Genomic DNA, 27,267 nt, shown 5'->3' with positions numbered 1-27,267 from the left:
AGGAGAGATTACACCTGCGAACACAAACCCAAACTCCTTCATTCAAATGCTCCTTGAGTCCCAAAGCGGGAAGTATACTCAGTAATTTTTTTCTAATGGAATGGCAGAACATTGTAACGATTGTCATTATTTTGCTTATACCTGATATGCTGTTGACACTTATATTGATTCAGAATATAAACCTTTTATTTTGTTATGTGTTTTAGAAGAGGGAAAAAGATATGGACCAGTTTTTGAAGAGCAGCCTATTGACACTATACACCCTGAAGAATCTTCAGATGGGAAAATAACAATGAATTGCAGAGCCAGAGCGAACCCAACTCCAGTATACAGGTAAATGGAAATGATAAATTACAAATACAAAATGTATTTTATTGAAATATGCACTGTGTTTATATAGTGATTTTTATATTTTTACGGTGTTGGTTTGCATATTTTTAGGTGGAGATTCAATGAATGGGACATTGATCTTCTAAATCCACACTACAGCATGATTGGAGGAAATCTTGTCATTAACAATCCACAAAAGTCAAGAGATTCTGGGAAATATGTTTGCATAGTTACAAATGAATATGGAACAATCAGGAGCATGGAAGCCAGCCTAAATTTTGGATGTAAGTGCCATAAGTAACTGCATAATAAGTCATTAAATATAAAACAGCTTCTTTTTATCTAGTCTATATTAATATTTCATAAAATAGACACCGCCTATGTTTCTTTTTAAAGGGAACTTGTCTTCAGCAGCATGGAATTAATGGTGCACTATAAATAATAATAATTGGGGCCGGATTAAAGGTCCCTGGGAGCAAACTGATGGGGGCCCTCCCCACAATTTTTTTCAGAAAAGTAAATCTTGCTAGTAATATATACAGCCCCCTTGTAATGAATATGTACAACTCCCCAGTAACCAGTAATACAGTGCCACCCCCAGTAACACATAGATATATACACAGGCCCCTGTAACACAGAGATAGATATACAGCCTTCCTCATGTAACACATAGATATACACAGCCCCCAATAATACATAGGTATATACACAGCCTCTCCAACAATACATACATATATACATAGCTTCCCCCAACAATACATAGATGTATACACAGCCACCTCCAGGAATACATAGATATATACACAGCCCCTCCCCAACAATATATACAAAGCCTCCCCAACAATACGTAGATAAATACATATATATATATATATATATACAGCCACCCCAGGAATACATAGATATATATACACAGCCATCTCCAGGAATACATAGAAATATACACAGCCCCCAAGAATACATAGATACAGCATATATACAGCCCTAATTTCTCTCCTCCTCTCTATCCCAGTCCAGGGCTGCCCTTCTGTTGACGTTCTCCAGTCCAGACAGGAAGTAGCATCAATGAGTGATGCTGCCACCTACAGGACATAATAATCATCTCTACTCCGAAAAGGAGGGGCAATAATTATTGGTATGTTCCGTCAGCTGCAGCTTCTTCCTCATAACTTAGATACAGCAAAACAATAATCACCTGCTCTGTTCTGCTGTATTAGGGACAATATCAACTGTAGGTCCCTGGCTGCTGCAGGTTTGGCAGGATATTCTAAACATGCAGCTTTGGTGGGGCCCTCCTGTCCCCCCTGATAATAATGATAATAAGTGTTCCAATAGCCTTTGGCTTGTTGATTTCAAAGATGCCTTTTGTGTATCTGAATAATTCCATAGCTTTTTTTATATAGTTTCTTAAACATAACCTGGCTCAGTGTCAGCAGTGTATGGGGAGTCCCAGTGTGAGGCAGTTCAAACAACATGAGTCGCCGCTCCCCAATGTCTCCTCCTCTCCTCCTCACTCATTGACCTCCCCCTCTCTCAGCCTCTCCCCTTCTCCCTCCACCTGCTTAGGTCAGCTCTCTGCCACAAGCAATTCTCTTGTGAACTTCTGCCCCCCCAAACACTCCAAGGACTCCCCGCACACTGCTGGCAGGGAGCCAGGTCATGTTAAAGAAACAATTAAAAAGCAATGGATTCACAGAAAATACATTTTTAACCCCTTAATAACCACCGTATCGGGATTCTACGGCGGTCATTAAGGGTACTTCTTCTGACGCGACGCCTTTCTATGGCAGCGCGTCAGAAGAAGATTTCGGGACTCCGGGTCTCGCTGGTGCTGGTGTCTGGCTGTGATAATACTCTGATCCTGGGTGTTTAACCCCTCACATGCCGCGGTCAAGCATGACCGCGGCGTGTAAGCGTGTCCCGCGTGGATCGGACCCCCCTGGTGTGCTTACCGGGGGATCCAATCCCTCCTGCCGCTGCCCCCGGGTCCGGCGAGTGACCCGAGGCTGCCGGCTTCTCTTCCCGCCGGGTCCTGCCGGGACATGCTCAGTTACTAACGTAATACACTGCAATACAAGTGTATTGCAGTGTAAAGGCTTGATGATCGCTTGTTCAAGCCAAAGGAAGGAAAATGTATAAAAAGTAAAAAAAAAAAAGATTAAATAATTTTAGAATAATTAATAAAGAAATAAATAAAATAGAAGTCCCATAATCTCCCCAGTTACACATATAATGCAAATAAAGTATATAAAACACAAAAACATTAAAAAACTTACATATTTGGTATCACCGCGTCCGTATTAATCTGTACAATAAATCTAAATCTATATTGAACCCGCTCGGTGAACGACGTAAAAATAAAAACACAAAAAACTTCCCATAATATACAATTTTTCATCAAACACCATCACAAAATATGTTCTAAAAAGTGATCAAAAAAGCTAAGTTCCCTAATATTATACGACTGAATAGAACAACTCTTTTCACAAAAAATAAGCCCTCAACCAGATCTGACAACCGAAAAATACAGAAGTTATGGCCCTGAAAATCAATAGTAAAAACAATGCGATTTTCTCCAATATTGGTTTTGTTCAGTAAAATTGAGCAAAGATAAGAAAAACTATATAAATGAGGTAACACCGCAATCGTAGTGAACCAGAGAATAAAGATAAAATATTATTTTTACGTTATGGTGAGCGGGGGAAAAAAAGGGCTAAAAATCCAAAATAAAAATTGATGATTTTGTTTGTGTCTCCCGTGAAATAGTTAATAAAATCTCATTAATAAGCTATAGACCCCCAAAATGAATTATCTATACATTGTACCTCATCCCGTACATAATAAGCCCTCATATGTTCACATTACCAAAAAAAAATAAAAATTTATAGCTTGTACAATGTGACAATAAAAATCTGCTGTACATGACACTGCTTTGATCCTATGCCCGGCCGTGCGCCCATACAGAAGTTTACCACCACATATGAGGTATCTCTACACTCGGGAGAAATTGGGCATCAAAAGTTGTAGAGCGTTTCATCATTTTATTTATTATGAAACTGTCAGTTTTGGCCTAAATTAATGTATTTTCCAAAAAAATGTAAAAGTTTCTAAAGGTCCAGAAATTAAAGGGTTAATAGACTCAATAGAAGTTGTTTTACATACGTTGAGGGGTGAAGTTTCTGTAGTGGGGTAATTTATGGGGTTTTACTATTATTTAGGCCTTTCAAAGTCACTTGAAAGCCGAGTTGTCCCTCAAAATGTGAGTTTTGGCAATTTTCATGAAAATGAGAAAAATCGCACCTAAAGTTCTGCGCCTCATAACATCCTGGAAAAATGACACGAAATATCATCCCAACATAAAGCAGACATTCCATAAATGTTAATTCTCAAGCCTTTTGGGTAGTTTTACTTCCTGTCTGGAAAGCAGAACATTTCAAACTTGGAAAATGAAGAATTTTTACAAACTTTTGCCAAATTTTCACTTTTTTTAAGAACGAAACGCTAAACTTATCATTTAAATTTTACAACTAACATGAAGTACAATGTATCACGAGAAAACATTCTCAAAATCACCGGGATATGTTAAAGCGATCCGAAGTTATAACCAATTATCATGAGACATGTCAGATTTGAAAAATCGAGTCCGGTCATTGAGCAGAAAACTAGTGTCGGTTAATATCAACATGCCAGGGGCTATTGGAGCCTGTCACCATGTAAAAAATTACCTTTCTAATGACAGGTTCCCTTCAAGCTTGTTTTTATATCTAAAGATTATGACACAGGATTTGTCTGTAATATGCAGTCAGGAGTTGTTTATTCTTTATGTGTATTTATGGTTGGCTACCTAATGGTTTTGATGTGACAAGTATATCTAATAGGGCAAGACATAGGAATTTAAAATATGCATCAATTAACATCTAGAGTTTCTTCACATTAGTCAGTCTTAACTTTCTAAATCATTTTTAGGACATCTAGTTAACAGATAAGATTACTATTGAAATGAAACCTCTCACATAAATTATCCTAACAAACCTCTAAGTATATGTTTTCAAGCAGCTTCACACCTTCCAATTGGTTGCATAAAGTCTGAGAGTTTGATCCATGAAGTCGAGCACTTCCTGCATCAGCATGTCCTCTTTACTGTAAATGATAGCCCTGTGTCCAGGGATATCACTGACCATATTACCTAAAGTCTGGTTCGTGATGTCAGTCACAGCAGATGGAGTGATCTAAGGTAGGAGAACTTGGCTTCAGTGCTAAACTCTTCCATTACGTGACTTTATACAACCAATTTATATGTCACTCTAAAGTTGTTTTTCTGGATGACATCACACTGGACTATGAAGGAAACATGATATTAAAGATGTTCAGCTACTTGACAACATCTTGGCAGTGGTTTATTAGTTCAATTTCTGCTGATAGGTTCACTTTATTTCCAATTCAAGTCGGCTGTCTAAGCTGAGCAAGATTTCCTATATGCATAACTTTGCCATATTTCATGTGCATCACCTTGGAATCGTAGTTCATTTAGGCCAGGCCTTTTAACCAGGGATTTGAACTTTCTGTGATGATATTGGACCCTGAAGAGAGACTTGTACCACCCAAAGCAAATGGAAAAACCAAGATGTGCTGAAGTACCATATACCTGCAAGTTTAGCCTTTACATTACTTCTAGAAGTGAGAGTGGAGCAAATAGAGGAAATCATGTTTTAATATATAATATCTTTCCATATAAACATATGAAGATGAAATCATGCAATGATGTGCAGTGAAATTATTTTTATTGTACAGGAAACACTTGGGCAGAATGAAGGAACAGGTTGGACTCTCCTGTACTAGAAAATGATTGAGTCCCTGTTCTGATATTCCTTGTAATATTTAAGGAATATGTCAAATACAATCATTGGCAGTGCTCCCGGAAGATTGTTGCTATGGAAATGGTACTTTGCTTAAGAATTCTAGAACATGCACTCCAAGCCATAGAACAAGAATAAGCCGTAAGGCCCAAATCTATTATAAAAAAAGCCTTGTCCTTAAGCAAACATTCTCTCCCTGTTTTTTTAGTTTGTTTTTTATTTAGTTTAACACATTACAGGATATTTCATGATGCTTACTCAATGTTACAATTTTGTTCTTTTATGACTGAACATGATAGTGAAAGGAGTGAAACACGTAAACAAAAATGTCATCTAGAACTCCACTGCATCAGACCCAATTTTCAACCTGAGAGTGAAACTTTAGTGAAAATATTTTTTCTATAGCTTCTATTTATCTTTATTAACCAGGGGAATCCCAAAGATGATACTAATGAGATCTGTGAATAGTATGATATGTATACACTCACCGGCCACTTTATTAGGTACACCTGTCCAACTGCTTGTTAACACTTAATTTCTAATCAGCCAATCACATGGCGGCAACTCAGTGCATTTAGGCATGTAGACATGGTCAAGACAATCTCCTGCAATTCAAACCGAGCATCAGTGAAGAAAGGTGACTTGAGTGCCTTTGAACGTGGCATGGTTGTTGGTGCCAGAAGGGCTGGTCTGAGTATTTCAGAAACTGCTGATCTACTGGGATTTTCACGCACAACCATCTCAAGGTTTTACAGAGAATGGTCCGAAAAAGAAAAAACATCTAGTGACCGGCAGTTCTGTGGGCGGAAATGCCTTGTTGGTGCCAGAGGTCAGAGGAGAATGGGCAGACTGGTTCGAGCTGATAGAAAGGCAACAGTGACTCAAATCGCCACCCGTTACAACCAAGGTAGGCAGAAGAGAATCTCTGAATGCACAGTACGTCAAACTTTGAGGCAGATGGGCTACAGCAGCAGAAGACCACACCGGGTGCCACTCCTTTCAGCTAAGAACAGGAAACTGAGGCTACAATTTGCACAAGCTCATCGAAATTGGACAGTAGAAGATTGGAAAAACGTTGCCTGGTCTGATGAGTCTCGATTTTGGCTGCGACATTCGGATGGTAGGGTCAGAATTTGGCGTCGACAACATGAAAGCATGGATCCATCCTGCCTTGTATCAACGGTTCAGGCTGGTGGTGGTGGTGTCATGGTGTGGGGAATATTTTCTTGGCACTCTTTGGGCCCCTTGGTACCAATTGAGCATCGTTGCAACGCCACAGCCTACCTGAGTATTGTTGCTGACCATGTCCATCCCTTTATGACCACAATTCAGCAGGATAATGCTCCATGTCTTAAAGCTGGAATCATCTCAGACTGGTTTCTTGAACATGACAATGAGTTCACTGTACTCAAATGGCCTCCACCAGATCTCAATCCAATAGAGCATCTTTGGGATGTGGTGAAACGGGAGATTCGCATCATGGATGTGCAGCCGACAAATCTGCGGCAACTGTGTGATGCCATCATGTCAATATGGACCAAAATCTCTGAGGAATGCTTCCAGCACCTTGTTGAATCTATGTTACGAAGAATTGAGGCAGTTCTGAAGGCAAAAGGGAGTCCAACCCGTTACTAGCATGGTGTACCTAATAAAGTGGCCGGTGAGTGTATAACTACAATGAAACTCCATATCGGGTAGTGGTTTACAAAGTACATGCAGAGAATATTTCAGCCCCTTGGGAAAGCAGCACAGGCAATTACTGTCATACAAATGCAATGAAGGGAATGCCTGGGACTTTGGGTAACCAATAGGCCAGTGATGGCGAACCTTTTAGCGACCGAGTGCCCAAAATGCAACCCAAACCCCCTTTACTTATTGCGAGGTGCCAACCAAAAATGAAAGCAGTAAGTTACTGCTCCCTGTTCTTCAACAACTTTCAATCAGATTGGCCTCCTGAGGACAGCAACACAGTAGAAAGATGGAAAATCTGCATCATTGTAGCTTCTTTCCAGTGTCCCTCTGTACACAGAGAATCGTGGGGCCAGCAGGAAGTCCTCCAAAGATAATTCAGCCCTGTCTACTCATTCTCCCTCTTCCTACAGTTTGAAGCAGAGATGCAAGTATCAAAATATATCTGGAAGCAGCATCTTTTAAGTGGCTTGCAACTGCAGGAAGATTCTTTGAGTCCTGTCTGGTATGCTGGGGTGATGGCCCGGGTGCCCACAGAAAGGGCTCGGAGTGCCGCCTCTGGCACCAGTGCCATAGGTTCGTCACCGCTGCAATAGGCTAATAAACACAAATCAGAATGTATGTATAAATTTTATGGTAGAAACTACATTTTTAAATTTCTACTTATTGCTTGACCACTTAATATTTTGCTGTTCTCTGCTCACTCTGGATTGAGCAGGAAAACTCATGTGATGATCGCTTTGTGTACCTAGCAGGAGAGTTGTATCATAGTATTTGTGGATGCAGAAGTCTCCTGCAACAAATAGTGAGCCACAAGATATGCCCTGTTCCTTATAAGTTGCTCCATTTCAGTCTGTGATTCTGAAAAATATTTTTCTGTCTGTCTCTCCCTCTACCTTACGCTATGTCAAGCACTTCTCTGCAGCAACTTTCTATCTGCTTGGTATTATCTACCCAGCAGGGAAGCTGCTCAACCTTATTGCTCACACAGCACAGACTATCCACTTTGTCTATCTCACTCCTGGTTTCCACCACTTATTCCATGCTCCTCCCTGTGATAGAAGCTGACAGGCTAGTCACTCTATGGACACTGTATGTACACACTATATAGAGCTCTTTGGATTTATTTATAGGAATCTGATTTACTGATTTTACTTCAGTTATTTCTGAGGAGTATTTCTGACAATAGAAAATGGAATAACTTTGGAAAGATGTAGTTGGGATGGGATGTAGTATGAGAAACATTTTGTTTGTTATGAAAGTAAAAAATGATTATGAAATTAGAATTACTTTCTAATTATTATTTATTTTTCACACAGACCTAGATCCATTTCCTGTAGATGAACGCCCAGCAGTGAAAGTAAAGGAAGGAACTGGAATAACCTTGATCTGTGACCCACCTCCACACTTCCCAGGTGAATGATCAGTACATAGTCTAATTTCTGAAATAAACTAAATATATGACACTGCTTTTCTCAGGGCATAAGGAAGGTCAGATTTGGCTATTTACAGGGAATAGTCATCTTAATGCATCATTTTAGGATTCTGTTGCCTAAGAAACTGTTGAGTTGTAGTATACATGTAAAATGGATATTATATATAATTTGACTTTTTAAAAAAAATACAACTGAATTCACATGCAATGGGTACAAGATTTAAAAAAATAAACAAATGAAAATTAGGTTTTTCTTGCTTGTACACTGTGGGACTGTAGGTTGCCCTTTATAGACCTGTTTTTTAACATTACTAACTATTGTACTGTGAATGTACAGTACATGTGTAACAAATATACAGTCCATCATATAAGCTTAGTCATATGTCTCAGTACAAAGTCATGTAGCAAAAGGTGTGCTTTTTGTACCAGATTGTCATTGCACCAATAACTAGGGATGAGCTGACCGAATCAGGTTTAGTGGTCAAACAGAGCACTAACCAAAAGTTTAAATGTTGCCATGCACCCACATGCTGCAGAAATTTAAATGTGTTTAAATGTCAGCATTCACCTGTGCATCACCATTTGACCTTGAACCTCTAGCTGAAGTCCATTATGGTTCAGGTCCTCCCAAGATGCATCAGGAATTTGCCAAGCACAGCTGAGAGCAATAGCAGTTAAAAGACTTGTATCCATAGGAACTGGGAAGTGATAAGGAGCAAACTAACCTTTGATTCGGGCAAAACACAGCAGGGAAATCAAAAATGTGTAATTTCAAGTCAAATGTCTCACATAATACATAGCACATAACCATTTGAAAAATGTTATAGTAATATATGTACCCCCACTGTGTTTGGTTTCTGTCTGATTATCCTATGTACCTTCGATGTCTGCAAAAAAGTAAAATTTTCTGCTAAATCTCCATTTATATTGCTTCAATGGATTCGCCTTACGAAAAGATGTATAATTCTGTATTGCCTTGTGAAATATTTGAACATGAATTATATTGCAAGTGAATTTGTCTTGCAGTATTTCTTGTCCTTGCACTGCCCTTAACGTAGACAAGGTGTACGCTAAAAGAAGATTATCTCCTTCCTTCTAGCAGTCTGCAGTATGCCAGTCTTTGAAGATAGAACCTCTGCACTTTTCTAATATCATAAAGGTTATGTGGAGTTGTAGGCAGTTCTCACTTCACAGGAACCAAAATAACGTTCTACTGTAGCACACATCAGTGTCTACCTTCAGAAGTCCTTAAAGGACAACTGTCTCCAGATTTGGAATGTCCTCTTTAGAATTCCCTCATTTATGTGAAATCTTGCCTGTTCACCTATAAAAAAAAATCTGTCATGTTTTGCTTAAGCTTCGCCTTAGCTATAGCTATAATACCTAGAACCATGCTTTGGGATGATATTAAATATAAGAATCTCAACTTTAAGATCGTGTCAGACTCGTGGTTCTATTAACTATGTAACCAGAGATACAGGCAGTTAAACAGGACCTGTCCCCCTATAAAAAGGCACTAAAGTAAGCAGCTCCTAGCTCTAGCATATTTTTAGCAGTGATAAACTGCAGCGAAGTACAATAGGAACACCGGACCAACACAGTAGTCCGCCATATTCATGAGGGGGCGGTCCAAGGCGCTGCTTTTCCCCCGGACAGCCTCTCCCACTCCATAGGCCAACTGTGACTGCCAGGCTTGATGTGACTGCAGGCTTGAGCAGTTTAGCTCTTATTAGAAGCAGCAGTCTCTATCCAGCAGCCTTTCATGAATTATTTCCTGAAAAATAAGTGAGCAGCTAAGCAATTGTATTAAAAAGTAAAAACAAAATGTGATTGATTCAATTGCTTGTTTTCTATTTACAGATGACCTCAATTATAGATGGATTATAAATGAATTTCCAAATTTTATTTCTATGGATTCAAGGCGATTTATTACTCAGAAAAATGGAAATCTTTATATTGCAAAAGTAGAGCAATCCGATAGGGGAAATTACTCATGTTTTGTGTCCAGTCCATCAATTACAAAAAGTGTATTCAGCAGACATACATCTCTTTTGCCACAAGCTGAAGGTTTGTATCACTGGTTTTGTTTATAAACTGATATGTTATATTCTATATCCTGCTCATCTTTCAATCCATTTACCGTATATATACTCGAGTATTAGCCGACCCAAGTATAAGCCGAGACCCCTAATTTTACCACGAAAAACTGAGAAAACCTATTGACTCAAGTTTAAACCGAGGGTGGGAAATCCATTGGTCAAAGCCTCCCAGTATATAGCCAGCAAGCCCCTGTAGTATATAACCAGCCAGCTCCCAGTAGTATATAGCCAGCCTGCCTCCTGTAGTGTAAAGCCAGCCAGCCCCCTGTAGTATACAGCCAGCCAACCCCCTGTAGTATACAGCCAGCCTGACCCCAGTAGTATACAGCCAGCCTGACCCCTGTAGTATACAGGCAGCCTGACCCCTGTAGTATACAGGCAGCCTGACCCCTGTAGTATACAGCCAGCCTGACCCCTGTAGTATACAGCCAGCCTGCCCCCTGTAGTATACAGCCAGACTGCCCCCTGTAGTATACAGCCAGCCCAGCCAACCCCCTGTAGTATACAGCCAGCCTCCTGTAGTATACAGCCAGCCCAGCCAGCCCCATGTGCTATACAGCCAGCCCACACAGCAGCTCCCTGTAGTATACAGCCAGCCCACACAGCAGCTCCCTGTAGTATACAGCTAGCCCACCAAACCCCTCTGTAGTATACAGACAGCCTCCCCAGCCCCCTGTAGTATACAGCCAGCCAGCCCTTAAAATAAACTTATATACTCACCCTATGGCAGCCCCAATGCTCAGCCCAGTTCCTCTTCTGTCTTCCCCGCAGCTCCTCTTCGGTTTTCTGTAATAGCCGGCAAAGACGGGGCCATGCACTTGGCCGGCAGGCGCATACTATGATGTGGCCGCTGCTGACGTCATAGTATGCTGGCAGATAACATGGTCACTTCTATGCTGGCTGTTACAGAAGTCCGAAGACAAAAGAGGAGCCGCGGGAAGACAGAAGAGGAGCCGCGCTGAGCATTGGGGCCGCTGGAGGGTGAGTATATGTTTATTTGTTTATTGACTTTTGTATAAGCGAGGTGAGGTTTTTCAGCACATTTTTTGTGCTGAAAAACTCGCCTTATACACAAGTATGTACGGTATTTTTAAATGAAAGGGTTGCAGCACTGCAGAAGATTACAATCCAGAAAGTTTGTTTATTTTCATCAAGGTCAAGTATTTGGTACCTTTATTTATCTGACCATAGTACCCATCTGTTCTTCTTTCAGATGGGTTGGCTTGGCATATGTTCAGCGTTTCCTCACCTCTCCCCTCTCCATAGGGAGTTGTGCTGCTCGGCTATACACATGGCAAAAGATAGTGCACACACTATCTTTTTTCTGGCATTGGCATGAAATGGAGCACACTATGTACTTATATGGCGTCTGTATGCTAGCTGCCATTTGTACGGCCACCATATACAGTTATGTGAAAAGGACCTAGGTCTATTAGTATCGATCAGCATTACTGTATATAGAAACTGTCTATAGAAATATGCTTGCATTTTTTACATTTAACTGTGATTATTTTTCAGCTTCTAAGCGCTATGCTGCGTATCTTCAAGTTAAATTCCCAAATACTTACGCATTGAAAGACCAAAATGTGACTTTGGAGTGTTTTGCATTGGGAAAGTAAGTACTGTAGTAGCTTGTTTTTTTTTTTTTTTGCTAAAAAATCACCTTCAATGCCTTTACAGATTTGCTTTTATGACAAAGTAGCCATCTGTATCAGCATTCTTGTATGCTCTGTCCAAAAGAACAGCTTTGTCCCTAAATGATAAAAAAGTTGTTATTTTGGTCCCTTCTGTTTTTCAACAGTAGCCAGATATCTTAATCGATATGTAAATACTGGAAAGTATTTCGCAGAACATCAGTTTCCTGGTTTAAAAAAATATCAAATACTTGTTTTGAAACTTTTAGATTAAAGAGGGAGGGGAATCATTAATAGTATGACTCTGTTTTTCTGTTAACTAAACTACAGAGTAGAGCACAGCCCTCTCTGAGGTTGGAGACCCAGTCACTGTGACCTATTCCTCCCTATTGCTTCTCCTTGTGGATTTTTTTTTTTAATATGACAGCACAGTGAGCAGCTAGCAAGATATTTTGCTTTCAGGGAGAAACTCATTTTATAGTGAGGGAGGGAACATGAGAGGAGCTGAGTAAATGAAAAAAGTGACACTCTACATGTAAAAAATGTATACAAAAATTATTGTATTCACTTTTACTATTGATTTATGCACATTCGTTTAAAAGCTAGTGACTGTAACATGTGATAAAGTTCTGCAAAATTGATTAAAAGGAAACCTACCACAGATCTATCTATTAAGGTAGATCCGGTGGCAGGTTCCTCTAATCTGTAACAGGATAGCCCTTTTTAGGGCTAAAACTTTACTGCCCATATCTTTAAGAATTTTTAAAGGGAACCTACCACCACAAATCTACCTAAAGGTAGATTGGGTGGTAGATAGATCTATTAGAAGTGAGGATAGCCCTTTGAAGGGCTAGTCCTCACATCCCTGCACTTTTTTGATAACTTTTATTATCAGAATATGTACATTTTCTAAAGCGGCTACTGGGGTATGGAATATGTACATTTTCTAAAGCGGCTACTGGGGTATGGAGTAGCCGGAGATGAGGCTGCAATGTGCGGCTACTCCATGCCCAGTAGCCTCTTTGTTCCTCCAACCCGAAATCTTTGGCGCACAGCTAGAAGCAGACAGCAGGTTTGTCGGACGAGGAGGCTACTGGAGCGTGGAGTAGCCGCTATCCTCACATCCTATAGATCCACCTACCACCCGATCTACCTTTATAGGTATATTCGTGGTGGTAGGTTTCCTTTAATGATCCTCATATGCAAATTTACTATAGAAGCTATTGGGGCGTAGAGTAGTTGAGGTTACACGGTGCGGCTATTCCACGCCCAAGTAGCCTCTTGGGATCCCCAACAATACATCTTAAGCACGCAGCTATGAGGAGCTGTGCACCCTTGTCCACGAAGCTGCGTTCTGTGTATATGCAGAGAGCACCATGTAGCCTCAGCTCCGGCTACTTCACCCCCCTGTAGCCTCTTCAGTAAATTTGCCATTAAAAATTGGGGGACTAAAGGATTAACTCTAAATAGGTAGACCCGTGGTGGTATTTTTCCTTTAGCTTACTCCACAAATTATATTTTAGCTCCTAGCATTTATGTAATTTCGAGCAGATCTAGGCTTCATGCACATGACCGTGTGGAGAGTCCTTGAGCTAGCCAACCAAACTATGGATAGCTCACAGTCCAATAGCCTTATTTTGTGCATGTTCACAGTGCTGTGCATGCACCGTGCCTTGCCACACTGTGAACATGCCGACTGGTTGTAACACAAATTAAAGAGCAGGTCCTATTGCTGTGGCAGTTGTTTGCTACCCACAAGCACACATGTTCATGCACCTGAGCCCTTAGTATCATAAATGTGCCTTTTTAATAAATGAAGCATATCTTATGTGGAAGAGTTGCAAGACCAGTCTGGATAAATCTCAGAAATATGTCAACTGCAATTTGAGGAAGGAACTGAAGGTAATTTCTGTGTACATTTTGTAGACTCTTGAATAAAAAGTAAACCTTTTTATATTTTTCATTTTCCACATGTAGTCCTGTACCAGTAATAAGATGGCGGAAAGTAAATGAACCAATGCCTGCCTCAGCGGAAGTTAGTGCCTCAGGTGCTGTGCTTAAAATATTTAATATTCAACCTGAAGATGAAGGGACTTATGAATGTGAGGCCGAAAATATTAAGGGAAGGGATACACACAAAGCTTATGTTTATGTACAGGGTAAGAAAGCCTTTATTTTTCTGAAACAAAATATGTAAATATGAATATGTTAAATATAAAAATGTTTTGGCTTCTTGTATGTAGCGTAACCTTTGGTAGAAGGTTGTATACTAATGGAGTATGTTTGTCTTTATAGTATACTGTAGTGAAGTGAAATTTTGTGTGCTGTCATAGAATGCTTTTTTACTGTATAAATAGAGCTATTGTAGGACAGAAGTAATGCACACAATATTATGCTGTAATAAAATTTTTTTGTTTGTGTTCGATGTGTTTAGTAAGCATGAGATCAGAGATGAACATAAGTACAGTAAAATCCCATGCACTGCCGCATAACAAAGAACATGGAATAAAATTATGACTGTATGTATGAGGCTTAAAGTGTAACTAAACTTTGGACAACATTTTGTAAATTAATAGTGCAGATAATAATAGCAAACTATGGAATATACTTTATTAAAGAAATAAGTTCCTGTGTCCTTCTTTTCCTTCTGCCTTTCTTCCTCATTTAAGCAGTTTGTGAAAATTAGCTCCATCTCACTTTACACCACTAACAGCTGATAAGATAAGAACCTTATCATATTGCTAATGACTTAATCCTTTACTGACTGTCTCTGGATATTTGAATTGTTTCAGAGAGCTGAATCATGAAGGGAATTTTGCTCTAGCTTTCAGATACACTGTTCACTGCAGGGGAGGAGCAGTGTGTAGACCAACTTAACCTATTATATTCATATCTTATGGTCAACCGTTTCTTTGCTAGACTCCTCAGTTCTGCAGTAGCCTGGTTCTGCCTGGTTCTGCAGTAGCTGTGTCTCCTGGCTCTGCTGATTTCTCCTGTGATTCCTCAGAATTGTTTAAAGAGCACCTGTCACCCTCAAAAATAGCACTAGGAGCTGCTTACTAAAGTAGTAGTGCTAAAACAAAAGCAGCAGTGTTACAATGCTAGTGCTATCGAAAACCTTGATAACGCTAACAGCGCTATATGCTGTAAACGCAATGTATTCATGAGGGGTGTTGGGATTTGGGGCGGTGACTGCCGCATGACCCCCAGCAGTCACCTCTGGCCTGCAGAGAGGGGGGGGGGGTCCAGGGAAGAGGCATGCTAAAAGGATACTCATAATTAAAATTAAGTGATGTTTAATGTGCTTTTCACACACTACATCAAAATATCTGTACTATCTGACAACAACAACATATTAAGGTTCTAATCTACAGGGGTGAAATATATATCAATATACTTTATTGATACATTTTATACCAAATAAATTGAAACTTCAGTGAGTAAACTGCTGTACACAGGTGATTTAACAGCAGTCCCATAAAGGACTACTATATGAGGAGGATGCTCGTATATGACTCTTATTGCTTTAGTCCTATATGTAGTCCCTTCCTCGCAATGTTTATAGATAGTATAATATAGTGCCATAGAGTGCCCCAATAAATGTTTTTTTATTACAGATATTTCTGTTCATAAACTATCTTTGGAAATATTTTAATATTTGTCCAATTAGAAGTGGCATTCAATACATTTATCATACTACCATAGAGGAACGAAGGCTTCTATTACTTTTGAACATTTAACTTGTCACACCTAAAGTTGCTTCTTCCTGCTCCGTAGCAAGAATGCTCACTTTTCTCTCATTTGTTCTGTAGCTCCTCCTGAATGGGTTGAACATATAAATGATACAGAAAGAGATATCGGCAGTGAATTGAATTGGCCTTGTGTTGCAAAGGGAAAACCCATTCCTAAAATTTCATGGTTAAAAAATGGAACTCATGTAAGTTAAATATAGTCTTTAATAAAAGTTTATGAATTGAAGTTTTATTACAAATTGCTTACATATGATGCTTTCTTTTAGTATACTACAGGAGAACTGAGGATCCCAAGGTTAACTATACAGTACGCTGGAATGTATCAATGCATAGCATACAACCAGCATGGGACCATTCAAGCAAATGCTGAGCTAAAGATCTTGGGTTAGTGATTCTCTTTAGTTTTCTGTTTCATAACATTGGAATGGAAACCCAAAATACTCTATTATATATTAACACATCAGAACAAAGCCATTGATGTTTTATCATATCTCTGTATATGTTGTTACTTGCAGAAGCAAGGTTTTTATCTTTTCTACGACTGTAGCTTTAATAAGTGCATGGGTGACTTTCCTCATACAGCTGTGGTTGTCACTGTGGTGCACAATGGTAATCAATGGAATTCGGAGTAATCTTCCTAAGAAACTTTGAGACTGAGACTTCAATAAAAAGTTTCTTATGAAGATTACTCCGAATTCCATTGATTACCAGTGTGTGCCGCAGTGACAACCACCCTATTACCCAATGTACCTCATCCAGACCGGTGTGGCAACTGTCTTCTGTCAATGGGCAGCACCATATGGTACCCCACTTAAGCGTCATACTAGTGTTGTGCCTGGAATCAGCACAACTCACTTTGGTGAGCCTTATTCTAACTGTCTCACCATGATCAGATTTTTTTTCTGCACAATACTACTCTATGAGCGCTCCCTTGTCTTCCCTTGTTCGCCTTTTCTATGCATCACTCATACTGCTCTGCACTTAGCGTGCATAGAGCTGCTCTACAATCCCTCCTCTCCCATCTGTGTAGATGCTGTAGTTTTCAACCAGAAGCCTGCTACAGATTTTACTATGAGCAGAGGTGAGGGGCTAGGGAGAAGTTCAATGATTTCATAGCACAGCAGTGTGAGCGTGCAGCCCAGCTCCAATATAGGTAAATGTTATTAATTCTGCTGCTATGAACCAGATACAAAAATATGAACCAGATACAAAAATATGTGGCTAAGTATCTACACAGGGCAGTTACCTAACACTGTCTGCACTTTTGTAAGGTCAAAACTTCTGTTGTAGAACTTTTTTAAGAATTTAAGGATGTTTTCCAAACACTGAGCAAGTTTTGTTATAGGCTGTATCTGTTCAGGTAGACTGACTGAAGCTTAGTGAGGAGTTAATAGGGGAAGATTCTACAAATATAGCTTGCAGAACCATATTGTATGAGATGTGGAGATGAAGAAGGCATACAAATTGGATTCTATGCCCTCTCAGGCCTAGACAAGGAAGTTGTAGGGTTGGTAACCAGGCAATAAGGTGGCAGCAATACTTTTACATATTCACATTTTTTATTTCCTTTCCAGCTTTGGCGCCAACTTTTGACCTAAATCCTATGAGGAAACAGGTATTAGCGGCAAAAGGAGGACGTGTTATAATAGAATGTAAACCAAAGGCAGCGCCAAAACCCAAGTTCTCATGGAGTAAAGGAACCGAACTGCTTACAAATGATACTCGGTTTGTACCGCCAAAACCTTGAGTTTTGTTTTGCTATTATTTTGCCTGTAATACCGACGATTATATTGTGCATTACCCAGTGCTAATAGAAGGTACTGTATTTACTAGAGTATAAGTCAACCCGAGTATAAGCCGAGGACCTTAATTTTCCCACAAATAATTGGGAAAACACATTGACCCGAGTATAGGCCTAGAGAGATACATTGGTCCTAGCCTCCCTGCACTAATGAAATGTCTAGCAGCAGCCTCCCACTTATTACATGCCCCGGAGCAGTCCCTTTTAATTAAATACCAATATAACCCCCCTAGAATTTAAACAGAATCTGCAGCCCCCCTTATGATGGAATGCCCTCCAACCCCTCCCCCCAATGATGGAATGCCCTGTAGCCAGCCCCTCCAACCTCTTCCCCCATCTCTTCACTGAAATAAAGCAAGCAGAGACGCATCCATGCGCTCTGCTGCCAGCACATAAAATGACATAATCAGCAGTGACACCACCGCGCAATAGTGTGCGCCAGTGGGCAGAGCGCATGGTCACATCTCTGCTCGCTCTATTTCCAGTCAAGAGAAAAGGAAGAGGAGCCACCCGGAGCATTGGGTAGCCCCAGAAGGAGAGTATGCAAGTTTATTTTTATACACTCGCGTATAGCCCGGGTTGGGCTTTTTTAGCACATTTTCAGAAAAAGGTCCCACACAATTTTGATCTCAGTCTGAGAGAAGAGCTACATGTTCATTTAAAGGAAACTTACCACATGAAATAGTACTTGTAAGCTTCAAATACTGAGCAACAGCTCAGGGTGAGCTTGTGCCGGAGCATATTGCTGTATTGCGGTTTTACGGTGAAGCTGAGTCGAAGCTGCTTCACATATAAAGATTCCAAAAGTGTTTACACCAGTTTATGAGAATAATGAAAATATGCTCCGGCACCAACTCACCCTGAGCAGGTGTTCGGTATTTGAAGCTTACAAGTACTATTTCATGTGGTAAGTTTCCTATACGACAACTAAGCCCATAAAAAAATCTCTGCATTTTGCAATCTCTATCTTCCTACTAGCCATTTATGCTTAGCACCCTTCATCTTCCTAGATTTACCTTTCTTATTTTGTAGCTATCTGTTATTTTAGAAAAATGCAGTTTTTGCATTTTTTTATGCAAAAAAGCTTCTTGGTGCACTAATGGGGGAGTCTGGAGCTGCAATTCTAAAATATACAGTTCCGATTTACATACAAATTCAATTTAAGTACAAACCCAAGGAACCTATCTTGTACATAACTTGGGGACTGCCTGATTATACTGTATCTCCAAACCTAGCATCTGCTCCTCTATTGCTTACTGTCATTAGATTGGGTAGCATAGATCTTATCTGACGTACTTAAAAATCTGTACAGTATTTTTCTTTGCTTACCCGCTCTGGATTCTCCTGCCATCTAGTGAACCTTACAGGAGAAGCAACCATTATACCAGGCCTAATCTTTAGTAGTGATAAAAAGCTAATATTTATAATCACCAACCTGAATAAAGGGCTGTCCTTTATAGTTAGTTTTGCCTGGAACCCAAGAGTATAATTTGATTTATCCCGTGTTAGAAATTATAGTGAAAAAATGATGTTAAGTATATTTAATAAGAATAAAATAATAGAGCAAAACTATAATAACAATAATAACTCATCTATGGGAATAAGAGTTAAAAATATAAATACAGGCGGTTCCCTACTTAAGAACACCTGACTTACTGATGACCCCTAGTTACAATCGGACCTCTGGATGTTGGTAATTCACTGTACTTTAGTCCTAGGCTACAATAAACAGCAGTAGGAGTTATAAAAGGTGTCTGCAATTAAGCTTTATAATTAATTATGTTTTTTATGAGTACTTAACATTTTTAAAATCCAATTGTCACAAAGATCGAAGAAAATTCTGTCTGGGGTTACAATTTTAAACTATACGGTTCCGACTTACATACAAATTCAACATAAGAACAAACCTACGGAACTGTACTTAACCCGGGGATTGCCTGTACTGTAAATTATACAATTTTAATATTCATTGTATTAAATAAAATAATAACATTGAAAAGAAAGAAGGAATGACTAAATAGCTTTTTTCATGCATGTTTCTTTAAAATAAACACATAAAAGTCACTTATATTCACAGTTACTGTATACTTACAACGTAGTGATCTTAAAAAGATGCCTAACACACAGCTTGCCCCACAAAATTCAGAACTCAAGAGTTACCTGCAAAAAAAAAACAATGCTATATCTGATAGAAAAGCAATAAAAAATGTACAGTCATTGAGTGCAATTATGACCCATTCCTTAAGGGGTTAATAACCTTTTTCTTGTCACTAGGTTTTGCCAGATTTAGAAGAGCATACGCACTCGGACAGGTTTGATAGTGCTGTCTAAAATCTAAAAATACTACAGTTTAGTCGTAATGGCTGATGCTGGATAATGTTGCATATGCATGCAGAGATGCACTGTTTGGCAGCTTAGGGCTCTGATCAGTGACTGAGAGGACTAGATCTCTTCAGTACTGCAACATAACTCCAGCTCTTGTTGCATTATCGAATAATGTGTGAATTTCAGATGGTGAAGATCATGTGACCTAAAATTGGTTCAAGACACTGAAACTACAACTTTTCCTTGGACAACCTCAATTTTCTTAAAACAAATGAATGACTGGGACAGTAAATTAATTGAAAGCAAATTATTAGCACATCAGCATACAACAACATGAAAGTCATGGAAAGTGAATGATCTATCTATCTAGCTACATATGAAAATTAATGGTTCATCTAGTAAAACAATGAATAAAGAATTATGAACCTCCACATTTATTTATCTTTTTTTTTCATTTTGTAGTAGGGTATTCATTTGGGAAGATGGCAGCCTGGAAATCATTAATATAACTATGCTTGATGAAGGCAGCTACACCTGCTTTGCTGAGAATAACAGAGGAAAAGCAAATAGTACGACAACTCTTTCTGTGAAAGGTAATTTATACTGTATTTACTGCTCTGTATATAGTATTTCAAAGGATATTTCCACTGTATTAGATGCACATGCAGAATAGCGCTGCAGCCCATATGACTTTTTCCATTAAAATATAAAGTATGATCAATGGGACTGACTTTTATTTGGCATCACTATTGAGCTTCTTATACACTCATAAATATATATATATATATATATATATATTTATATATATATAAATATATGAAGCCTTAAAACAGGTATGTGAACTTTAGGTCATAAAGGAGGTTACGTGGTATCTGGAAAACTACCAGGGGGCCAGGATGGTAAAAAAAGAACTTATGTACTTCCAGTTTACGGCTCTGCATCTGGTCGTAAGTTCAGCTTGCGGAAGGGAAATGGTTCAGCAAATGAGTGCCTCCTCTGACCTAGGGATAACATAGGAAGTGACTTTACATGGTTAACAGAGTAGTAAAATGGGTTGTCCTTGGCTGGAACATTCAACCTGACAGTAGAGATCTAAAAATAGAGGAAATTCCACTTGCTCTGGAATTAGTGGCTTATCTTAAAGGACTTTGGATGAAAAGTTGGAGTTGTTGGAGGATAATAATGATACTCTCAAGAGGAGATTTCTCATGAACACGACAGTACAGTGGCTTAATGATTAGCATTAGAGCCTTTGCAATGCAGGGGACCTGACTTTTAACCTTACAATTTTTCACTTTACAGCTGCCACAAAAATTACCCTTGCACCATCTAATGCAGATGTATCAGTTGGAGAAAATGCAACCATACAGTGCCATGCATCTCATGATCCTGGATTGGAAATTGAGTTTATCTGGTCTTTGAATGGATTTATAATAGAGACTGATGGTACCGATTACTATGAAGAACATATAAGGGTAAGCTGAGAAATTGTATATTGTATTATTTTACAAACAATTGACTACTAAAAACATAAAAAAGAACTTGGAAGTTGCCTTCATAATATATTGGCATGCAGGGTGGAATGGACAGCTGTAATCTGTGTCAATTCCCAGGCTTAAGTTTTAGTCAATCTGTCTGGCCAAAGTTGGGGGTAAAGTGGCAAAAAGGCAATTTTTTCATGGTGACTTTTGATTGCCTTGTATGAAGGATAACTGGTTTGCCAAATATGATGTGCCTGATTTTGAAAACATAGGAGACTTTACATGCTGTTCTGTTGATATGGGGGCTGCACATTAATACCGACACTGTGACCATACAGAAAAAGCAATGTATAAGACACTGCATCGGATAGATGAGGTCTCTGGCTCCTCCTTCATTATGATGTCATCGCAGGATTTAAATGTATGAAAACATTATAAAACCTATATACATTTGGTCTCCCCGTGATTGCACCGACCCAAGGAATAAAGTAGACATGTCATTTGAGGCGCACATTGAAAGCCGTAAAATTCAAGCAAATGGCGCAAATGCAGTTTTTCACAATTTCACTGCATTTGGTGTTTTTCTCCTGCTTCCCAGTACACTGCATGGAATATTCAATACCGTTACTATGAAGTGTAATTTGTTACCCAGAAAACAAGCCTTCACATAGCTCTTTACACGGAAAAATAAAAAGTTATAGATTTTTGAAGGTGGGGAGTGAAGAATGTAAATGCAAAAACAAAAAAGGGCCTCAGCGTTAAGGGCTTAAAATGAACCTGTCATGCAAATTATCCCATCCAAAATAAATACATCATTAAAACTATGATAGAAAAGCATTGTCCTTATCCCTAAATGGTTCCTTTCTTTGGCTGCAATGTTAAAAAATCAGTTTGTAAACTTAAATTCAACTCACCGGATGTGAGTTATTCACTAAGGAAGTCCTGCATATTAATATTTACCTGCATTGCTTTGCCTCGTGATTGACAGTCGTAAGTGCTATGGTATCCTACTGTATTGTTATGGTGTTTTAGTACGAAGATTAAATATTATAAATATTAAATACTTAATATGAAGATTTAATACCTTTTCTTAATGGAATCTTCAATAACTTACAATAAAAATATGAACATATTTGAGATGTACCTAAATGTACCATAAATGTAAAGAACCAATATTAAGTGAAACTTGTATAATAACAAAGTTTTTATCTTGATATGGAACCCCTTCATCAGTTCTAGAATACATTTACATAATATCTTATTCATTTTTACTGTGTGTCACAAGATCTGGCAGAAAATTGCAATGTAGTAAAGTTTTCTGCAGTAAAAGATCTAAGGGCACTTTTACTATAGTTTTAGTTACTAGAGTTGCTTGTGTGCTCATTGCCAAAATCATCTCTAATGACTTAACACAGATTATACACATTTTAGTGATCATAGAGCCAAAGGCTTTAGAAAACTTTTTTATTTGATTTTTCTTAGTGCTTAGGTGTTATTGATGCATTTAATGAATATCTTCTATTTCATTTTTTTCAGTGAAACTCTATTAAAGTAGCTTCCTTTGCTCTGTAATTGTGTGTTCATAAAAAAAGCATCTTGTTTGTGGCCACTATAGAATTTAACATGATAAATAAAGATATGTATGTTATATTTATTATTAAAGGGAACCTGTCACCAGGAACCTCATTGTCACTAAAGACGCACTGCAGAAACCCATCACACCTGCATTGCAAATATGCCTTTCATCATTCTCTAAGCATTTGCATTACAATATAAATGTGTGTTATAACTTACCTTGCACCCTGACAGAATTCTCTATGTAGTCCTAGGGGTTGTGCTTTGGTATGGATGCATTTCAAAAAACAACATGTGACTTGTCTGTGCTTCAGACTGCTCAGTTCTTGGCCCCCACCTTTGTGCTCCTGCACAGCTCCTCCCTCCTACGCCTTCACAGAGCTCACATACTGGTGAGCTGACATCAGTGGGGGAGAGCTGTACAGGAGAGAACTGTGGAGTCTGCAGCACAGAAAAGCCACATGTTGTCACACAATTATACTGTAATGCAAATGGTTAGAGAAGGCAGAAAGACACATTTGCATTGTAGCGTTAATGGGCTTTTGTAACCTGTCTTTAGTGAAAATGACTGGTGACAGGTTCCCATGTAATATTCTGCTTTAGGATTTCTTCAGGTTACTCTAGCTATGCAGCTGCATGCATCAAACTTTACTACATTGCTTTACTTGTAAACATTTTATTTTATATTTTACAACCCACTTAGTGCAGATATGATTGTTTATTCTGTATCAACTGTATTTGCTTTCTAAAGATTAACTCAGATATTGATAAGGAATATCTCTTTTAAAGGTGTCAAAGTTGTACCTGGAAATATGCAGGGAAATGCATTGATGACACATGGCACATCATTAGGATGTGTGATTAATGATTATTACCCTTCCCCTCTAGAGACGTAATATCTAGCAGAAAGAAGAGCCCTTGGTGCTCAAATGGTATATAACCATGTCCTAAGGATTGTTCATCAATGTATTTTCCTGAAGAAGACCAAAATGTTGTCAATAATAATTTTTGATCAGCACTTGAGAAATATGTGTAGTTAATTTCTCGTTCATTTTTCGAACAGGAAACTGATAATGACAAATGTGAACTCATAATCAAAAATGTTCAACTCAGGCATGCTGGGAGATACACGTGTACTGCACAAAGCATTGTGGACAACTCCTCAGCCTCAGCCGATCTGGTTGTTAGAGGTGAGAATGTTCGTTACTTGTAGATTTCTTTGATTTGTAACTTGATGTTAAAATGGTAATTTTTTCTTTGTAAGCATGAACATAATTTTCAGATCCTACTTTATGTTTAACTGGTTAACTGATTTTCCACTTTAATACTGACTAAGGATTCACCCTCAACTAGAATAACCCAGCTGGCAATTTATGCTGTGTGAAAATGTCATGAAATGCAGGAACACACCACTAACCAGTAACACTCTTGACAAAATGAGAATAGTTATTTCATACAGAATAAAAGTATCCACTGAAGCACACATGTTAGCAGAGACATATGTGTATACATTTTCAGGCAGCATTTTCCAGTATTCAGTGTATTTTACCACATATTACATCCGCTTTATTTCCAGTGCTAACATCCTTGATTTTGTATCTTTAGATTATTTCTCTCTTCCACTGGCCAAATTGATGAGATCAATATTCTTAGAGTGTACTGACTCCTTTCACAGTCAATGTGAATAAATGTAATTTGCCAGTGTATGCATCTTCACTACTAAATATAAAAAAAATTTGCTTCAAAAGTTATACAGGCAGTCCCCGGGTTACATACAAGATAGGGTCTGTAGGTTTGTTCTTAAGTTGAGTTTGTATGTAAGTCGGAACTGTATATTTTATCATTGTAATCCCAGCCAGAACTTTTTTGGTCTCCGTGACAATTGGATTTTAAAAATGTTGGGTTGTCATAATAATCAATATTAACACTAAAGCTTCATTACAGACACCTGTGATAACTGTTACAGCTGTTTATTGTAGCCTAGGACTAAAGTACAATAAATTACCAATATCCAGAGGTCCGTTTGTAACTAGGGGTCGTATGTAAGTCGGGTGTTCTTAAGTAGGGGACCGCCTGTATACTCTTTAGCAATCCTACTAACAACTACTGTATACTTATTTCTATTATTGTCAGCAATGTATAGATACTCTTGAATGGATTATTATTTATCAATTGGATTATAAGGGATTGAAACATTGGTTCAGTGGTTCTATAATGGTTACAGTACAATTTTTCAGACATTATCCTTATTCAAAGGCCTCATGGGTGATTTACAGTTCTACTTTTTTTTAAAAAAAACTAATACAAATCAGCAATCTGATATTAAACAATACTGCATGCAATGGATTCTGTATACTTTAATGTTACTTGAAAATAAATGTCCCTTTTAGGTCCACCTGGTTCTCCAGGAGGTGTAAGAGCAGAAGAAATAAGAGATACATCAGTGAAACTCACATGGAGCAGTGGTACAGACAATCACCAGCCAATTTCCAAGTATACCATTCAGGCCAAAACTTCACTGTCGGATGAGTGGAAAGATGTCAAAACTGGTATGCTGTTCAATTCCAACCTCATTCAAATAGGCTGTTTAATACAACTGACTCATTTTCATTATATATACACATTATATATAGTTCTTTAATTATTTTTTATGATTAAAAAATGTTAAATACAAATTGTCTCAAAAACAAAATATACAAACACTTTTTAGTGAAACCAGTTAATGGCCGATATTGGTACCACATGTCAAAAACAAGCATTTCAGTGCAAACAAAACAGAGTGACATGTTAAAGGTACCGACTCAATATATAGTTTTTGGAAAAATATCAAATATCTTTATTTAAATTCATACTACAGACAAGTTAAAAACATTTAAAAGCACCAACATGTGCAAATTCATGTCCTATGTAATCAGTCAAATATGTGCAAAATGATGCAAGGATTACAATAGCAGGATTACAATGTGCAAAAAATAAGCAGTGGTTGCTGTTTACACATTTTGCACATATTTGACTGATTACATAGGACATGAATTTGCACGTGTTGGTGCTTTTAAATGTTTTTAACTTGTCTGTAGTATGAATTTAAATAAAGATATTTGATATTTTTCCAAAAACGATATATTGAGTCGTTACCTTTTTTTTTTAATCCACTCTTTTTTATTTAACGTTTTTTCAGTTTACAACAAACATCATAAAACAAATACCCCCCACCCTCCAGAGACCGTACAGCATAAAAGGATCTTATTATTTACAGTTCACATACATCATACATTATGTGATGGGGTTATCATTGTATGCAAAAGCAGACCAAATCCATGACCTCCAATGACATTCACATCAATAAAGCTTATGACGGCTAGTTTCCGTTTTCAATAATTACACCATGTTTTCCATATCGTGTCTTATAAAGTGTTAAACGGGTTCCTCGCAGGTGCACAGATGGGAGCCCGGCTAGTCGAGCCAAGGCCCCCATATTTTCTCAAATCGCTTTTCAGCCTTTCTCTTGATATATACCCCCTTCTCTAGCCTAATTATCCTGTTCATTTTATTAATAAATTCCTGTTTAGTAGGAGCAGCAGCCTGTATCCAGAGATACGCAATCAGTTTTCTCGCTTGGTATAACATACGAGCAATGCCCAGTCGAGGCCCCCTTTCATCTGTTACTTCATCTACCCAACCCAGAATGCAAACCATAGGAGTGGCAGGGATTTGCACATCATATACCTTTTTTACAAGATCCAGTACCTCCTTCCAAAAGGTACCCAGTTCAGGACATTCCCACATCACATTGAGTAGATGTGCCCTGTCACTACCACATCTGGGGCAACAGTCATCCCCCCTTATGCCAATTCTACACAACCACACTGGCGTCTTATATGTTCTGTGGCATAAGAATAATTGAGAGAGCCTATGCTTCTCGCTTGGAGACAGGTCTGGTGTTCAAGCTAGAATGGAGGTCCATTGTTCGTCTGTTATGAGCCCAATATCAGCTTCCCATTTAGATCGGATTGTTAACGGGAATTTTTTATGATATTCATCTAATAGTTGTCTATATATAAGCGATATTGTTCCCCTACCACTTCCTGGGGAGACCAAAGTGTTAATGACTAAATGATTTTTAATGGTCAATGGGGTACTTTTCATTTGAGTATCCAGGGGATGCCTTAACTGGAGATACCTATAAAACATGTTATGTGGAAACTGATACTCCTCCTGTAGCTGCTCAAAGCTCTTTACTACCCCATCGGATACTACTTGTCCTACCCTATGAATCCCTTTATTTTCCCA

The 27,267-nt window shown here is 38.5% G+C and overlaps 1 protein-coding gene across 1 annotated transcript in view; it reads left to right on the top strand.

Moving 5' to 3' along the window:
• The window catches only part of CNTN1 (contactin 1), a 113,667-nt gene that overhangs the window by 74,278 nt on the left and 12,122 nt on the right, over positions 1 to 27,267 (top strand). The window contains exons 4-16 of the mRNA XM_072146872.1: positions 207 to 333; positions 442 to 614; positions 8,195 to 8,290; positions 10,171 to 10,377; positions 11,928 to 12,024; positions 14,021 to 14,202; positions 15,856 to 15,980; positions 16,062 to 16,179; positions 17,370 to 17,520; positions 20,384 to 20,514; positions 21,224 to 21,396; positions 24,041 to 24,167; positions 25,368 to 25,526. Coding sequence (XP_072002973.1) covers positions 207 to 333; positions 442 to 614; positions 8,195 to 8,290; positions 10,171 to 10,377; positions 11,928 to 12,024; positions 14,021 to 14,202; positions 15,856 to 15,980; positions 16,062 to 16,179; positions 17,370 to 17,520; positions 20,384 to 20,514; positions 21,224 to 21,396; positions 24,041 to 24,167; positions 25,368 to 25,526 — 1,866 coding nt within the window. The remainder of the gene's footprint in view (positions 1 to 206; positions 334 to 441; positions 615 to 8,194; positions 8,291 to 10,170; positions 10,378 to 11,927; positions 12,025 to 14,020; positions 14,203 to 15,855; positions 15,981 to 16,061; positions 16,180 to 17,369; positions 17,521 to 20,383; positions 20,515 to 21,223; positions 21,397 to 24,040; positions 24,168 to 25,367; positions 25,527 to 27,267) is intronic.

Source organism: Engystomops pustulosus, chromosome 4 (genome assembly GCF_040894005.1).
Source record: "Engystomops pustulosus chromosome 4, aEngPut4.maternal, whole genome shotgun sequence".
NCBI classification, from domain to species: Eukaryota; Metazoa; Chordata; class Amphibia; order Anura; family Leptodactylidae; genus Engystomops; species Engystomops pustulosus.
Note: the sequence above shows the minus strand (reverse complement) of the source record. Positions and strands in the feature narration are given on the sequence as shown.